General features: G+C 36.8%; 1 protein-coding gene and 1 pseudogene across 1 annotated transcript; both read right to left on the minus strand.

Annotated features, from left to right (window-relative positions):
* Positions 1–2,233: 2,233 nt before the first annotated feature.
* Positions 2,234–5,971, minus strand: LOC128736504 (nose resistant to fluoxetine protein 6-like). Its single transcript, XM_053830989.1, has 12 exons — positions 5,893–5,971; positions 5,206–5,357; positions 4,988–5,134; positions 4,770–4,932; positions 4,572–4,703; positions 3,825–4,018; positions 3,417–3,758; positions 3,168–3,361; positions 2,959–3,109; positions 2,563–2,892; positions 2,388–2,502; positions 2,234–2,334 (listed from the first exon to the last, which is right to left on the minus strand). The coding sequence occupies exons 1-12, from the start codon at positions 5,969–5,971 to the stop codon at positions 2,234–2,236; spliced, it is 2,100 nt and encodes a 699-aa protein (XP_053686964.1).
* Positions 5,972–9,305: 3,334 nt separating this feature from the next.
* Positions 9,306–9,696, minus strand: LOC128735438 (ubiquitin-60S ribosomal protein L40-like; annotated as a pseudogene).
* Positions 9,697–18,747: the final 9,051 nt, after the last annotated feature.

Consider the following 18,747-nt stretch of genomic DNA (forward strand, 5'->3'; position numbering starts at 1 on the left):
CGAATGTTAGCTCTCATGCAACAATCTAAAACGTTAATTTTTTCCTTAACTTTTTAAGAGTTTGAATTTACTGGTTCTTCGAGCTTTCGGTCAAAAATTTCCTTCTATGTTTATATTTCATTTTTTCGGTTTATTGTCGCCTTTCCGCAACATAGCAGCGATGAAATTAAACTGTTGCATCGATTAACTTTTCCGAGATCCACTGTACCTACACACTTAAAAAAAGTGCCAAAGTCAGCAAAATTTTGCCGAGATTTGGACAGCCGAGCGTTCGGTAAAATTTTTTATGATGCCAAAGGTTAGTAAGGATCCGTAAACGTCGATTTGCAAAACTGAAATTTTTACCGAACGCTCGGCTGTCCAAATTTCGGCAAATTTTGCTGAGTTTTTTAAATGTGTACATCGTTAATAACAATTCGGAAAAAAGAAAACTTCATCCTGTACTAGTCTTTTCGGAGCCAACGCAGCTGGTAAGCCTAAGACTTTTTTCCAGGACAAAAAATCAGTCGTGAAATCGCGAAAAGCATTCCCAACGGCTGATCGGTAGGTGTCTTCGAAGAAGGACGGCAGGCATCTAAAGACAGACCAAAAGCCACACAAGGTCTTTCATACGATTTGAAACATGTTATTTTTATGTTATTACATGATTTGAATAAAGTTCATTGAGAGAATTCGCTGCAAAAAGTGTATTTTTATTTTGATCCATAATATGGTGAAAATTGTTTCATAATTGTGACCGCTTCCAAAAGTGATCCATAATTGTGTATTTGATCAGTCATAATATAAGCTTAATTTCCGTGGAAAACTTGCACTAAATGGGTTTTAATAACTGAATCAACTGAAAGATTACATATTTCTGTAACTAAAAACATTTATAAACTGCTTTTAAATAATAGTATGCGCTACAATTGATTGTTTTAAAATCATACTTCTGCTTAAATGGTCCATAATTGTGGGGGAACTGTATTTTCAATTATCTTAAACTACGCATATGCAGTATGCTGCAACTGCAACCAAAATCCTGACAATGCTGAAGCCCTAAAATATTAGTTGGTACTTGTCACCATAAATTGCAAAATATAATTACTGTTTATTTCAAGGATTATTTGTTTCGAATTGATAGATATCTTATACAAAATTTATGCTATTTCTCACTCACTCACATTTGCTGCATCGAACGGAAAAATATGCTAGGGGTATTCACGTAGCGCTTGCAATGTTGCGTATACGATGTATTGCGTATTTTTACTGCCGCTATTTACATAACAGTTTCATCTCCATAGAAACTGGGACTGTTATGCGAATAGCGGCAGTATATACACGAAATACATCATCTATGCAACATAGCAAGCGCTGCGCGAATACTACTGCTATGTTTTCTATTCCGTGCCGTCATGCATTTGTGTGATATCTACGCAGCTTTGGCAATGCCAGCGCAACTTCTCCTGTGCGAACTAGCGAAACACGATGGAAAAGAGGAGACTAACAAGTGTGAGTGTGAAGAAACAACACACTCACCTTTGAGTACGCTGCACCGACGCTGTGTGGTTCAATATTTCACTTCTCTGACCAACTGTGATTCACACAGAAAAGAGCGGGTGTAGTTCACCCGCGTGTAGAAACACAGTGAACGTGCCATCCCTGGTTGAAACGGCATCGAAACGCAAAGCAGAGACTACTTCGTAAGCAACGAACACCGGAGAATAAACGCGCTTTCAAATATGCCAACGACACATACCGTAGGTTAAATAGTTCTCTCTACAAATCACACGTACTGCGGACGCAATTCAGATTGCAAAATCTTTTGGACATTCGTAACCCCTAAGAGGAAAGCATCTTCCATTCCTTCTAGCGTGCTCTTGGGTGAGATCAACTGTTACTGAATCTTGTGAATTGTTTGTTTCTTCTGTTGAGTCAACCAAAATACAAATACAGTTGGGGAAGAATAAATTCAGGCAAACTAAAAAGTTCTAGATATTAGACCAAAAATATAAACTTAGTGAAGGTGAGAGTCGAACTCACAGCTCTCAATCTCTAGTCAAGTGTGTGTCAAGTCAAGCTTAACCAATTACACCGAAAATTTTCATTAATGTGATCATATTCGTTAATTGACTTAATTACCACAAAAAATATTCTAAGACTATAATTTTTCAGTTATTTTATTTATTTTTATATTTATCAATTCAATTGTAAAAAAGTCAGCCTTTTTCGACTAACGCTAGACTGTAACAATTTAGACATGACGCTGTGGTATTGGATTGTTGTTAGCTAAATTGCTTTCGATTTTGACACCGGCCATGGTGTTGACTGATTCATCTTCTCTGGTAGTTTTACCTTGAAATAAACAATGAATACCACAAAAGATAGAAAGTCATGTTTTTCCTCACTCTGTAATGGTCCCATCATCTGTTTTTGAAGAGCAGAAACGGGCAGTTCGAAAAGCATACACAAAAATACTGCCATCATATATGACAACATAACCGAAGCAGAAGTATATATTATCTGAAACCGAAAAATACAGAAATACTGAATTGAAACTAAAAACATGTATGGGACACTCACCAGTCCGGAGTAACTGTAGTGCAACGGTGTGCGGAAAGGTAGAAAAATCAGCCTCATCACGAAAACGTGACACAAATAGGCCGCATACGTGAGTCGTCCCAGCGGCTCGAACAGCCGGTAGTCGAAAATTCGGCTCATGGTAGGTGCGATGCCATTTATGAAACCTACAACGAAAATACCACAGAATATTCCCCAAGAATGTTTCATCACTGGGAAATAGATTGCTATCCAGATGGAAGGTTTTTCGAAATCGTATACATAGAAAATATAGTGAATTAGAAGAGTCACGATGGCTGCCGGATAAATCAGATACCACAGAAAGCGGAACCACTGCGAAGATTTGAAGTTATTGGACCTAAATAAATGAGCAGAGTTGGAGTATGATTGTTGCTTTACCTTCTTTTGGGCGATGTTTAAGTTTCTTTTTTGCAAATACAAAACTATTAGGCCTACCACCATTCCAGCCAAGTAGTTACCGATGTTGACGTGAAATGGAATATATGCCTTCAGGTACAGCTCATTGAACCACAAAACGAATCTCTGGGCCCTAAGTTGGAAATTAAGCAAGACATTTAAAATGTATTACATAAAACCAATAAACTTACTCAAGTGTTACTATGAAAACCCCATCTAATTTCTGATAGTAGATAAACAATGCTGGCACTACATAAGACGCTACAATTGCTGATCCAACGATAAATGTCGTGAATCTACGAAATCTGTTGATCAGAAGCAACAGGATAACTCCGCCAATAAATAACTGATAATCGCACCCAAGGTACCAACCTTGCTGGACACACTGTAATGAGAAGGTTTTGGTTTAAAAAGTGTTAACCATTGCTTTGTCTGCTTACGGGTTGATTGGCATTAACATAATTGTTAACATACAGCAAATTGGTCCACCAATTTCTTCGACAGAAGGCTCGCTCGGTTTCCACTCCGGGCTTCCAAACAGGTCCATCCTGTAGTTTGTGCAACCATGTTGAATGAAGCAATATTATGAAGGCATAAACCGGAGTCAGCCTTATGTATCGGTAGAAAATTGCCTTCAACAAAAACAGTAGACCCAGTTTCTCCTTGCGCTGATCAGCATACGACATGACTTGTACCGCCAGCAAAAATCCGCTCATGACGAAAAAGGTTTGCGTTATCTGAACACCGCCCGTAAAAAGCATTGTGCCAATGTCGTGGTACATCTAAAGAAGAAAAAAAAATAAACTCATTTTTTTCTGATAAGACAATATCTTAGTTAATCTCTGTACCATCTCAGGTGCAGAAGGATTCTGACTTGGAAAAATAGTGAACAGAAATGCTGCATGGCCCATAATGACCAAGTTCATGGTAAGGTAACGAATCGCCTGGAAAAATCGCAGCTGCTTGTTTAGTGGTTCTTGTGAGCGGGATGTCAGCCGGTACCAATTTCGCAGGATGGAGAAGGATACGCAAACCATTTTTTCTGAAATGGAAATGTTTTTAAAATAATTAAAAATAATTAATAATAACTGAAATTTGGTGAAAAATTATCAAGACGGAGATCTGATGTTTTCCCGACGTTTCGAAACTTTGTTGATTACTTTTTCTAGGGGCAATATCGTTAAATGTCCCGTTCAATCATACGGGAAGTACCTGAGTAGTAGGCAAAGTGTACATTTGTCAGAATTATAATTTAATGTTGAGAGTAAAAGAAAAAGTTTCATGTTTCTTTATTTTCAGATCCTGTTAAGATGCTCAATAAAAGAACTTTAGTAAAGAAACGAAAGCTAAAACAATCAAAAGTCTGTGCGGGCACAATACAAAACAACTTTTTCTTATAGGTATAAGAGTTGTTATATTCTTATATAACAGCATTCAACCATTTATAACTCGAACGAAGTTAAACATCAAATTTAAATAAACCCACTTCAGAAGAGCCAAACCCTCGAGCCACCCTGAGTGACCATGGTGCAGTCGCCATGTTTTTCCTTTTTTTCTTTTCATTTTGAAACAAATAATCAAAGTGTTTTACTTACTTCTTGAATCAAGATTAATTTTATAGTGGATGTCATTTCGTTTAATGTTGATGCTCTTATCGTACCAGCTGGAAAGTATCGTAATTCCGATAGCAGACAGCAGTACGACCACAAACAGGATGTCCAGCCAATCTACAGAGAAAAATTTTTTTCATCCTTTATACTCGAAGCGCATTATCGATCCAACACGATACTTACCATTTTCTATTGCTTCATTGTTTTTACTACAAACTTCAATTTCAGTGTAAGCTTTTAGTTGATGCGTGTGATTTAGTTTGTAATTCAAACAAATATCAAGCAGGTCTCCGTACCTTTCCCGATCGGCTGGGGTATCTTCGAAAACTGTCACATCGAAGATGTACTGCAAATCAAAAAATACATTTACAATTTACTAAAAAAAACACAAGCTAACTCACTGGAAAATCAATATCGAATTTCTGCACTCGCAACGCTTTCCTGGAGTCGTTTGAAAGTCCTTGTATCAGTTGCTTACAGTGTTCCACGCAAACCCCACGCGTTAAATGGCGATGATCAAAGTGTCGTTTACGATCACTCGAGAAATCCTGTTATGACGATATGTTAACAATCAATGATCAGAGATGTTTTTTTGATTGTCAGAAGAAGTAAACTGAACCTCAATCGTACGCCAGAGATCGGACTTATTGTCCGGTTTGATGGCCACCCGGACCAGGCAGTAAGTGGCAATCCGGCCAATCGGTGCCTCCTGCATGCACTGGTCGAAATCATCCAGCTCGGAAAGCTTTGGCATGCGGTGGTACTGGTGCACTAGTGGGAGAAGAATTTTTTTACCTATCAGACGTTGATGCTTCAGACGCTGTTTATACTACATGTGGTCTCTAAATGAGATGCTTTTATTGCGTGACAAGCACGTTTGTCAGTGACTGTTTTTTCTAACCGAACATGGACCTATTACGTTAATGAATTGTAACCATACTATATGACGCCAGAGGACGATCCTCAATCCAAACTAGAGGGAAGCAAACGAGTTCAATGCAGCAATATTTTGACCTCACTGTACCTATACTACTGATTCGAGTTTTTCAGTTGAATTTGAATTTGAAGGATTGCATACCGCGCACTATTTAGTAAAGTTAGGATAAGCTTAAACAATATCTTGATTTGATTACTTAAAAATATTGATAAAAATAGACATAAGCAAATCTGAGATGACTATGAAGTGATAATAAATTAAGCACGAATCAAACAAGACATTTGCGATTTTCAAAGCATGTTTGCCCAATGTTAATTTATAAAATCCTTTCACGTTTTCGTCTCAGACATTGTGAAACGGTAATATTACATTCAATGAAATCTCCACCGGCAGCAACCGTAACCAACTGCACCAATAAGTAGGAACACAATATTTTCAAGCCACCCATGTCAACAAATCAGCATCCAAATACTACGAGACACAAAACTAGACTACGCATCAACGTGTTACCTACGCTTGTTAATGGTTGTCTTTATTAAACGATTATGTTCTAATTATACTTTCGGTTTACTGCCATACAGGGCCGGTCTTAGCTAGCAAACTTATCGCCCAAACGAATTCCTTCAAAGATGAAAATAACGATCCTATGGTTTGATTACCTAACCAAAATAATATCCCTTGATTTAGACATTGGTTTCCAGTTGTAGAAACAATAAGAATGACTCATAGGAAGTGTAAACCATTTAGACATTTTCTTTTAAAGCAAGATTACTGTATTGAATATTTTAATATTCAAGTGGAATGTCTTATGTATTTGGACCCATTGTTAGTTTCAAATATTGCCACCAATGTCAATTTCTGCAGCTACACATGTTCTACATGTAGGAAACGCCGACCCTGCTCCTTCTTTTTCATGTTTCATATGCGAAGACGGAAGGCCGTATGAATTAAAGGTTTACTCTACTTTTTCCGTACATAGGGTTTTTTTCTAATTTCCGTCGTAATAAGTAAAGCCATTCTAATATTCATCATTTGTTGGATTAATTTAATGAATACTCCAAAAGTTCTTGTGCTGATTTGACTAAAACACACTTACCTTCCGATCCGTGAACTTTGAAATCACTGAAAAGCGACTATTAAAGCATATTATTGAAATTACGCAACTGACTTTATTTCTAAAATTCGTCGTACCGTTTTAAAATTCGTCCATCAAAATGTTTCATCGTCCGAACTAAAAATCACAACAATGTTTACGAAGCTAACGCGCATATATTTGTGTAGGACGGCATGACAAATGCTTTTCTGCAAAATTTGTGCGGGTCAGGCAAGTTTTCCTGGCTGTAGAATAACGACAATGCCTTGCGTGAGTTATTTTCATTTATGAATGACGGAACTTAAAACGATTAGTCGACATTGTCTTCTTCGTCGCACGAAAAAACGTAAGAAATTTGGCTGGTAGAACTTCTTTAATGATAAAAAGCATTTAAATAGATCTCAGCTCACTTTGATTGATCGCGTATGATAGACAACAAACTAAAATATTAGGGAATAACTAGTTCTGCATTGTATGTCATAAAAATGCTGACATTTTTAATAATTTGTGTTGGATAGGACGGGAATAGGCAATTACGACGATGTAGCAACATACCCTACATTAAGCGAGAAACAAGCAAACCATTTTAACCATATGCGCTGCATAGTAATCCCTTCTCAGTGACGGCCAAATCCGAACATGGCCGAGAAACACTGACAACGGCTCTACACTTCCAAGTTATTTCCAAGATTTGGGAGGAGAAGAAGTTACCGGAGGAATGAATGGAAAAAGTGGTTTGTCCCATCTACAGTGGTTACCACATCTACAAAAAGGGTGGTCAGTACAACGTGCCCACACATCATATCTTTACTGATTTCAAGGCAGTATACAATACATTCGATCGAGACTAGCTATGGCAGATACTACACGAATTGCAACAGTTTTCCAGATAAACTGACGCGATCACCCTAATGACATCTCTCTATCGAGCTGCAATGAGTGACAGCGTGAGGATGTCCCGGGCTCAAAATTTGACAGCGGGCTCAAATCAGACTGCTGGCAGTTGAGTGAAACGCAGTGGTGAAATACTATCTCATTTTCCCACACACGAGATGTTGGCGGCGAAAACATGGTTGCCTGCCGATGGGGTGGACACAACTAAAGAAACTGACTAAAGAAATGACAAGTAACTCATTTTCGGTTCGTCGAAACCAAGTGGGCATGAATCTCGATGAAACCTTCTGAATCTTTCGCTCGGAGTATCAGTCGATGAACGCGGCAGAAAATGTTGACTGCAAGCAAACGGCAACAAATATCATCGTATCATCACGAAATCGATCCGTGCTGCCTAAAAAAAGCACCAGGCTATCAAATTTGTAGCGTACAGTTTATAAAATCGCCAAAATGTTGAGCGAAAAAAATATTGTTAGAACTCTTTCGAGCAACATTGAACAGAGTCACACACAACAATCATCGTTGAGCAAATTAGATTTAATGATGACAGGAGGCCGCGAATGACTGGGCTCCAATGTCATTTCTTTAGTCAGTTTCTTTAGACGCGACAGATCAGAGCTACTTTGGATAGAATGATGTGTTTCGTGCGCATCGAGGGGACACTCTCGAGTCCCTTCAAAGCGCGGCAAAGGCTGAGTCAAAGTGACGGCTTATCCTGCATGCTGTTCAGCATCGCTCTTGAAGGATTGATTCGACGAGCGGGCATCGAAACGAGAGGTACGATTTTCACCAAGGAGAGCCAACTCAAAGGCTTTGCAAATGACTTTGATGTCATAGCCAGGAGCTGTACGACGGCGGATGCAATCTATGCCAGACTGAAAGTGAAGTCTTGGAGGATTGAGCTAAAAATAAATGCGTCGAAGACCAAATACATGATAGGAAGGGGTTTAAAAAAGACAAACGTGTGTCTCTTATGGACGATAACCGTTGACGGCGATGAACTAGAAGTGGTAGATGAGTTCGTGTATTCGGAATGCCTGGTGACCGCAGACAACACTAGGAAGGAGATCCAGCGGCGCATTCAAGCGAGAAACCGGGCTTACTTTGCTTTTCGCAAATCGCTACGATCGAGAAGCATACGCCACCGTACGAAGCTAACAATGTACAAAGCCTTTTTTAGACCGGTAGTTCTTTATTGGCTTGAAGCCGCAACGCTGCTCTCGGAGGACATATTTACGCGCCCTTGCCGTGTTCGAACGGAAGGTACTGCGGACGATATTTGGCGGAGTACACACAGGAAGCGAAGAGTGGCGGAGGCGCATGAATTACGAGCTACAGGCATTGCTTGAAGAGATTTCCATCGTACATCTGCCGAAAGCCTGTCGGCTACGGTGGGCCAGATACGTGTTCCCTTCAACTACGTCACCGACACTAGGAACAGGGGGCTTAACCAGGTCGAAAATGATTTGCGACTTCTGAGACGACTGGGAAATTGGCGTCAAATTGCCCAAGATCGAATTGCACGGAGATGACTGCTCGAAACAGTACGAATCACTCCGACACTAGGCTGATTTAGCATCGTCGTCGTTGTTAACAGCAATAGTTTTTACCAATAGTTTAATTTAGAAAATTCCGCACAGTTAGGTTCGAGATACGATGCTGGTCTAACATTTCGTTCTATTTCTTACTTGTAACTTGACGAACTGTTTTCCTTCCTTATGTTTGAACATATTCCAATACAGATCCGGAAATCCACTCCGAACACTTTCTCCCATTCCAACACAGCAACAGAAATCTACTTCAGCTTCTTCTTCGGGCGCAGATTGTTAGTGTGTCCACACTTCTTCTTGAGGCAATTAGTCACTCTCGAGTGCAGCCGGGCGTAACACTTGCGGCAAATCATCTTGTCGCAGTTGTACTTCTGGGCCAGAATACGCAGCGATGATTCGATGATACCACCCCAGCATCAGACGCAGCACCAGATGGAGTGTCGACTCCTTCTGGATGCTGTAGTCGGACAGGGTGCGACCATCCTCCAGCTACTTACCAGTGAAGATCAAACGCTGCTGATCCGGGGGAATACCTTCCTTGTCCTGAATCTTGGTCTTAACATTTTCGATCGTGTCCGACGGCTCGACCTCGAGGGTGATGGTCTTGCCCGTGAGGGTCGTGACTAAGATCTGCATTTTGTAAGTTCTTCCTCAACGTGTCTCTTCAGAGATGAGTATCCGTAAAAAAAAAGTTACAAGTTCGTATCTCGGCTGGGTGCTGCTGCTCTAGAGGCAGCAGTATCGCTGCACTAGCCCCGTAATTGGGCCGTAAAGTACAGGTTGGGAGGTAAAGTACAAAACGACTTTTATTGCAACATATGATAACTATTTGCAGATGGTTCAGTCAGTCGTTAAACAGGACCCTTTTTGTTTTTGGAATTTTGTTAAGAAACGTAAAACTGGCAGTAGTGTCCCTCCGTTGGTTAATTTCGCGGGAACAATTCGGCACCAACTTTTCAAAAGGGCCATTCTGCAAAATGTAAACAAACCTAGTGAGGGCTTCTTTCCCTATGCTAGTCCAGCAAAGAATAACCCTCACTCGGCTTGTTTACAGTGCACATTAAACCGTCCATATTCACTAGCGCCAGAAGCAAATGGTTGCCACTCAAAAACTAGCTATTTCAACATGATAGAAGTGTTCCAGGCGCATCTGTCTCGCATATTTGTAGTAGAGTAAATAGAGCACCTTATTTTTTAGGCTGCAATTAAAAATAAAATGCTGCAAATTACTAGTGAATGAAAATTGATTTCTATTTTCATATCAGAGGGGAATTTTTGTATTCTTCCGTGATAAAAAAGAAGTAGAATTGTTCTGTGATACTGTATTAACTAGCTGTTTAATTTCTATAATAAGCAAACGTGAAAATAATTGTGTGTTTTTCAAACCATCATCGAGAGCGGGTACACGTAAGCGATTGCTTCTATTTTTTCGGCCTAATTACGTGCTAGTGGAGAAAGAGTGGTTTTAATGTTTATTGAATGAAAATTAGCAAATTACTTACATTTTTATAAAAATAGTTAACACATTTAGGCCTATGAGTGCTACATTCGTTTCAGTATTGTTATATAGCGGCAAACTTTTTATTTGGGAAAACGCAGCAAAAGAAAAGGAATGTAGGCTGAATTTAGTAGCGTGCTGCCGATATCCTCCGGTATCCTATAAGAGATTTTTTATTTTCGTTTGAAGAAACAGCTTCACTAAATTACCGCACCGCCAGATGCGCTCTGCTTTACTTTCTTGTAATCAAAGCCTTGAAAGACGATTTTTTTATAGAAACTTTGCCTATTTTGGCATTCTCCTCTGAAAAGCCGAATTTGTGTGGGCTAGTTTAAGGCAACTGATTGCTGAATGCTGAATATTTTTGTGTTAGAAACCAACAGTTTTAGACAAGTTCATAAATGATATTTATTATAAATCATTATAATTTTGTAGAAATCTGCGAATCAACAATTCCCAGGCAGACGTAAAGGCCCTGGTACTTAAGACTACGTAGTTCCCCGAGTAGTTCGAGTGAGAGTGAATTCTTCAGCAACAAATGTATACAAGTTTAGGGCATAGATGCCAGAATCACAGATTTTTTCACACGCATAAATTTGGGACCCACTAGGGTCTAGGGCTTAGCCCCCCCTAGCCCCCCCCCCCCCCCCTAGTTCCGCCAATGCTACCAATGTGTCTGATAATTAAAGTACTTCATAAACTATGTATGTTACAGAAAAAAAAATACGCTAGAAAAATTATGTATTGCGGAGGAAATGATAGGGCCCCAAATTTATGCGTGTGAAAAAATCTGTGAAAATGGCATCTATGGTTTAGCGTACTGTAAACAAAAGACAGTAAGCTAGAGCCAGCCATGAACCCGACAAATTATCTCAATGTTATGCTTATATATTTCATTTTTTACGATTACTACCTAGTAATAATGAAAAGAATAATTTGACCATGACGAAGTTAGGTCCTTTATTTATTTGTATTCTTTAAAAAAAATTATGATAAACTACATCAGTGTCATGTCCCCTTGATTATAAGGCTGTATGTAAAAATAAATTATGCGCCAATTAATACCATCAGAGCCTAAATGTATGCCACAGTACATATGGCAATCACATACATGTAGCCTCAGAAGTAATGTTGCGAGCTACATACTTAAAGGCGGATTTGAGACAGTTGCATCTTGCATGTCTAAAATTGTAGCAACAGCTTACTCTTTCGTACACTATCGAGAACTACAGACTTAGTACGTAACATTCCTGTTCCGGCATTTGTCTAATGTCGATTTCACATAAGTCGTAACGTGAGTTTTGTGCACCTTATTCTGTGGGCCACTCTGGTGCAATGCCTTTCAATTTTATATATAGGAGTCGTCTGCCTATTATTTATTTATTTATTTATTTATTTATTTATATATTTATTTGTCTCGCATGTCCTGACATCCTTCTGTTTGATAATATGATACTCCTTGAATATTTTGTTCAGCCATATCGTATTGCTGAATGTGCGAGCTGTTTACGTATTCACCAATCATTTTACTCACACGGTAAAAAGATACAAACAAGTGAGTGCGTCCCACAGTGTATTGCGCGATCATTTGTCACTACATATTCCGCATCTAATTTCGGTTGTCTACAAAAAATTGCGGTTCATTTGTCTCTTCGATATTAGAAATTTAGATTTAATGCTCAAGCATGAACAAGCATTCAATCGTAAATTGGCTGGCTAATACTTGTACAGCAACAATTACAACAAACGTATTATGTGTATAATGTTAATACATTTTCCGACAATATTCATAATTCAGTTATTTTGAAATGTAAAAAAAATGAATATCCACCAGTTATTTTTGGCACTTTTATGATCCGTTAGCCAGTTACATAAAAACCCACACAAGACTGTCCAGATATTTGGGTTTCTCGAAAGCGGGAAGCTGGTAAGGGGTTGGTGCCAGGTGTGATAAGACTGGATTTAACATAAAAGATAAGCAGGTCTGCATGACGATGCAGTAGTTGCATATTTCGGACATTCTCTACGCAAGAACAGGTTCTAACGCAATTAACGTTAAAGTGTGAATTCAAAAAGTCAGTCACCTTACCGCAAATATCGCCAGCAAACCGAAACACGCCCCAAAAAACATCTAACGGAAAGCATACATTAGAAGCACTTTTTAGGTAGGTAGATGAAACCGTCTACATACTCAGAAACAGAAAATTAGAGATATTTAAAGACTTTTTAACACGCCTAAATGACAAATCATTTCATATCATTATTAAAAATTTCCCAGTTTGCATGTGAGGTACAAACCTAAAAGCCCCAAATGCTAAAACTTTCCCAAGTAGAACACCATTTGTAGCACTCAGCAAACAGACGAAGAAAAAAACAAAAGACACCACTTGGCTCGTTAGAGCATTTCATTTGTCTAATCATCAAGGCAGTGGGTACTAGGTTAGATGCAGCTATGGCTGGTTAACCCAAGCTATTTGCACAAACTTTATTAGCCATCAATCTCGTTACTTGATGAAATGATTGGCGGTTGTAAAAGGTGCTCCCATTGGCTACCGGGTGCAACAGTACAGTGAAACGAATGCGAAAACAAGATCCAACTAGAACAAAATAAGGTTCATCGTTTGGTAGTTACCACTAAATTCGAAAGTTATGAAACGCATTTGTGAACGAAAATGAATCGAAGAAAACTTGCACTTTATTGTGCTTTTTTGGACAAATTTAACCCACTGTGCTTAGACGATAAATAAAGGATTCAGTGCCGATGATGAGGCGAAGCGATAAAACGTGGTGTATGTCAAAAAGATCGCGAGATATCTCCGTGCAAACCTATTATTATCCGTTCGTACGATTGATATATGTGCAATCTTAGAAGCAAATAACGGAAATATATGAACCCGTGCGTATTGTTGAAAGTAGTGGATTCCAGTTTTTTCCCGTACCGTCATCCGGGGATACTTGCAACACCAGGGTTACTTGCAACACTTTGGCGCATCGCGCTTTTGACAGCTCTAACGCATTTGTTTGTTAACATAATCATTTGTACTCAATGCCATTTTAAAGAAGGGATGTTTACCTATTGTTTAGTTAAGTTAAATCCATTACATCATTGTTTTGCTTGTTTTTACACGATTGGAAAGTAATTTCACTCTCAGAGTAGGAAAAATGGATGTGCAAAGTTGCGTCAGTTCATTGACATGGAATTATTTTTTATTGTTTGGTTCCTATACACAATAAGTGCATCATATAAGCTAACAAATAACAACTTTGAGCTTTGTTTATATTTTGAACTTGGAGAAGAAACGATGAATTCGTGTTGTTACTTATAATATGGCGCGACTTGCAGCACTTGTAAAAATGAAAATTATCGTAATAGACAGTATGTAAAAAGTAAGTTTGCATCTGTACGATGTTATTTTGTCTACCACCATCTCCAGAAAAATTAAAATTGTGAAAAATTCCACGTGCCTTGAAACGGCAATTTGGAGTTCGCCGACATGCTGCATTTTCACCGAATGTCTTTAAAAAAGCGATAGACGAAATTGGGAAACAAAAAACGCCTCCAGTATCTGTTGTTTTACTACAAATACATTCAAAATATCTCAAAATAGTCATTCGCGGTTTGAAATCAGATATAAAATCATAAGAAACGCAAAATCAGAAAAGTGTTGCAAGTAACCCCGTTTACTGGGTAACTTGCAACACCCCTATTTTTGGTTCATTCTACAGATTCATTTAGTTTATATTTTTCCTCATAATCATGAATCAAAAGTACTCACCACTATACAAGTTTTGGCTACTTACACTTGGACCTAAGCGGTATACTTCGAAAGTTATACTAAGTCAAAGTTCAAAAGTGTTGCAAGTATCCCCGGATGACGGTATGAGAATTCTTTCTTTGAATGACGCAAAATAGAAATAATTCCTGATACGAGTGAATGGAAAATAAAGATAAGGGCTGGGCCATTTAAAAGTAACAAATTTAATTTACAAAACAACGACATTTTTATTAGTTTTATTATTATTTATTATTATTTGTCTTATTTATTCTGCAACTTAGGCAATGCCTTTTCATATGTCACAATAAATCATATATGGTAGAACTAGTGCCACATAAATTGGGTACAATCATAATTTCTAATTCATTACAATTTTCTTATCGTCCTAATTTTCATTAAAAGTGCTCGAACAATCCTCTCCTAAATGCCGCTTTTGACCTTTCCAAACTTAAATCATTTGGTAATGAATTCCAAATTGCTACGCCTCTTACAAAAAATGAGTTACCATACTTGCGGGACCGTGGTATTACAAAATTAGTTTAGTTTAGTTATAGCATTAGTTATAGTTGCTAAACTATATGTTAAAATATAATTTTAGGACAGGAAAGAAGTAACTTTTTCGAATTTTTATAAATTTTTTGAATTGTACGACGACTTAATGTTGAAACTTTAAATTTTCAGAACAAAATTTTCCATAACAAGAATAAAAATAAATACAATATTTCTCAACTTTCATTTACAGTTAGTTGAAACCACTAAACATGCACACCATAAAATTCTTGGAAATCTACATTTGTTTATGAAAGATGGTAGGTTTTTGTAAATTGCTAATCCAATATTTTCCAAGTCGAATCGACTCGCGAACTCGAGTGACACGCCTCTTCAGCATATGATCATTTACAAAACTTCTGAAAAAATCTTTTGCAGGAAATCAAAGTCAAAATCAAGCCATTAGATGTGATATTCTAAATGCGTATACAAATTCAAAAGTCGATATCCAAAGTTTATAAGTCGATAGGTCAATGCAATACAAAAAGCAATGGATAACTAAATCAAAAAATCAAACAGTTAAAAGTAAAGTAAAGTTAAAAGTGAAGTGTTAGAAGAAAGTCAGAGTCGAGAGTCAAAATATATCGGAAAGAATTAAAATTTTAATATCAAAAAATTGAAAAGAAAAAAGTCAAGAAAAGACAATCAAGTAAGAAGTCAAGTTAAATAATCAAATAGTAAAAAGTGTACAAAAAAGATTCAAAAATCTAAAAGCAAAAAGAAGTTTCAAAACACATAAAATTAAAAAGTCAATGGGTTACGAAAAAATCAAAAAGTCAATGGGTCAAGAAAAGTTGAAACAGCCAAAATTCTCACATAGTCATGATATCAACAAAAACAAAGAATCAAATAATAGAAAACAATCAAAAATTGGCCGAAAGGTCAAAAAATCAAACAGTTAAAAGTCAAATTAAAGAGTAAAATAATAAAATCGAAAAATCAAAAAGGTAAGGAAAAATGGGCAAAATACCAAAGAGTTAAAATATCTAGAAAATCGTAGGATTTTTGAAAAAAAGTCAAAGAATCGAAAGGCCTACAAAATAAAAAGTCGACAAATGGAAATGTCAAAAAGTAATCACTAGCTAAAGTAAGAGTACAACACAAGCGGGTTCGAATCTTAGTAGAATCAGACCATTCGTTGTCAAGTGACTTTAGCATGGGTTTATTTTCAGGCCCCTCCTCATTTACCCTTCATTTATGCTGAATTCTATATTACCCGCTGGAGCCTCTTGACAGTGCAAAAGTCCCTCCTATAGTTAAGTGTACTGGTTAGAGGAACGAACGAGTCCTTGCCAGGGATGGCTATAATATGGAATAGTACTGGCAGCGAGGAACTAGCGGGTAAGGTAGAGCCAGCCAGGCTTGGCATACTCTTTTCGCTTTGATTTTGCTCTTTTGATTACTGCTCCTCAGCCAAGCAGAATTTGAAAAAGTGGTGTATGGGGCATTTGTAGAGCTTGTAATTATCTATAATATTGCTGAAGAAAGTGAAGTTCTATCTTTAGTATTTACGGCGCTGTAGCGCAGCAATGCCGTTGGTAGCAAAAAGAGCGCTCTTTTTGCTACCAAGAGGGTAACAGCCTTATAGCGCCATAAATACAAAATGCACAGTAATGCTTACTTCAGCAATATTGTAGATATTAATAAATTCTACATGCGCCCTATACATTACTTTTTCAAATTTTGCTTGGCTGAGATGCAGTAATCAAAAGAGCAAAATCAAAGCGAAAAGTGTATGCCAAACCTGGCTGGCTCAGCCAGCTTTGAGGGAAGGGTAAAACCTTAGTACACACAAGCACGCATAAAAATTAATAAGCATATCGCTCATTCAATATAGCGATGATAGCGAAAAAATGCAGTGCGGGTCATACAGCAAACAGTCCACACATGGAAAAAAAAGTACTGAGAGTACAAGGCAAATAATTAAAAATGTAGAAGTAAAAAATTCCAAAAATTAAATATGATAGTCAAAGAGTTAAAAAGTTAAAATATTAAACTGAAACATAAATCAAACAATCAAAGACTAAGAAACAGTCAAAAAGAAAGAAGAACCATAAAAATCAGACAGTCAAAAATACAAAAAATCAAAAAATCGAAGAGTTTAAAAATAGGGAAAGATTAAACAAAGGGTCAAAACGTCAAAAAAATCCATGCGCAGTCCAAACAACATCTAATAGTCAAACAGTTTTAAAATTGCACTACCAAAAATGAAAAAAATGAAAAAATGAAAAAAAAATCAGATAACAATATGAAATAAAAATAACGATGAGTCAAAATGTTAAAAAATTGAAGAGTGAAAAAAACAAAAAAAATCGAAGAGTCAGAAAATCACAAATTGATGAACAAAACATAAGGAATTAATAAGTTAAAAAATCGAGAAAAACAAAGTCTTAAAACCGAAAAGATAAAATCTGAAAGTCAAGTCATTACAGTCAAAAAATCAAAGAATTAAAAAGTAAAATCGATAAATCAACCATTCTTTATTCGAGAGTCTTAGTAGTCAAAATGTAAAAACTTAAAATTCAAAAAATCAAATACTGTTCAAATGTCATAATCAACATGACATCATTTGCTTATGAAGATAATATACCTAAACATGATTTGTTTGTACTGATCTAGCGTGTTTCATCTGTTTCATATTCCGTTTTCCCAACGATTCTGATAGAAATCCTATCGGCGAATGAAATATTCGCAACTTGCAACTGTCGCTTGCAACTGTCAACTAGACCAAACCATCGAAACAATAATAAAGTGCAGGATGGCCAGTACATACAAATTTCAGCATATTTAGGGTTGCCCGTCACCCCGGTAGTTCACATGAAGAATCGTTCAAATTAGCGGGGGCCCACGGTAGTCAAAAGTCAGAGTTAAAAGGCAAAGTAAAAATTTAAAAATAAAACCACCTTTCCCTTGCACGCCTTGCCTTCCCTGCGATATCTTTGTTCCAGTACTTTCTTCTATCGTTTTCTCCGTCGATTGAAAAAAATTGAGTTGAAAATGTTAAAAAGTCGAAAATACACGATCTAAAGTCGATAAAATCGAAGAGTTCAAATGTTAAAAATCAGACAATCCAATATACAAAAACATAAATACAGAACGAAAAAGTCAAGGAATAAAAACATCGATGAAACAAAAATCCTAAAATAGCAATAGGAACGTATCAATAAACAAAAAAAAATCGAAAAATAAAAACAATAGTTAAAAAGAGTCAAAGAGTAAAATAAAATCAAAATTTTTAAATCAAGTCTTGAAAATCATAGAATAAAAATTTGTCCCAAAATCAAGGACAAATCAGAAAGTCAAAAAGTCATATATCATATGTACAGTCAAGTATTCAAAATGTAAAAATTTAGAAAATCAAATAGACAAAAAGTCAGAAATAAAAAGTCAAGTAAATAGCCCACAAAATCCAAAATAATTCTAAGAAAAATAAATCAAAGAGTAAAAATTCAAAAGGTTAAAATAGTTGAACAGTCCAAAACACACGTAAAGATGTTAAAAAGCTGAAGTTGATTAAAGACTTTAAAAGTTAAAACAGTCAAATATACAAAAATATAAATAAAGAGTCAAACCGGTCAGAAAACAAAATTTGATATTTTAGTTGCACCAAAAAATAAGAAAAAATTGAAGTCAAAGAATCAAAGAAACAAGAAATAAAAAAATCTAAAGCGAAAATGTAAAAAAATATCAAAATGTAAGACCCAAAAAATAAAATCAAACAAATAAATCAAAAAGTTGAAAATTTCTAAAAAATCAAAAATCGAAGGTACAGAAAATCAAACAGTTACAAAATAATAAAATAGAAAACTCAAAAAAGCGAAAAGTCGAAAAATCGAACAGTCAGTAACTCAAAGACTCAAACAG

This window comes from Sabethes cyaneus, chromosome 2 (assembly GCF_943734655.1).
Source record: "Sabethes cyaneus chromosome 2, idSabCyanKW18_F2, whole genome shotgun sequence".
Taxonomy (NCBI): domain Eukaryota; kingdom Metazoa; phylum Arthropoda; class Insecta; order Diptera; family Culicidae; genus Sabethes; species Sabethes cyaneus.

Excerpts from the sequence above, each read along its gene's own strand:
- LOC128736504 (XM_053830989.1), bottom strand. The coding sequence starts at position 5,971 with ATGGGTGGCTTGAAAATATTGTGTTCCTACTTATTGGTGCAGTTGGTT. Across the intron at positions 5,135-5,205 it reads ATCTCTGGCGTACGATTGAG|GATTTCTCGAGTGATCGTAA; the intron begins GTTCAGTTTACT and ends TCGTCATAACAG. Across the intron at positions 3,362-3,416 it reads ATGTTAATGCCAATCAACCC|TGTGTCCAGCAAGGTTGGTA; the intron begins GTAAGCAGACAA and ends TTCTCATTACAG.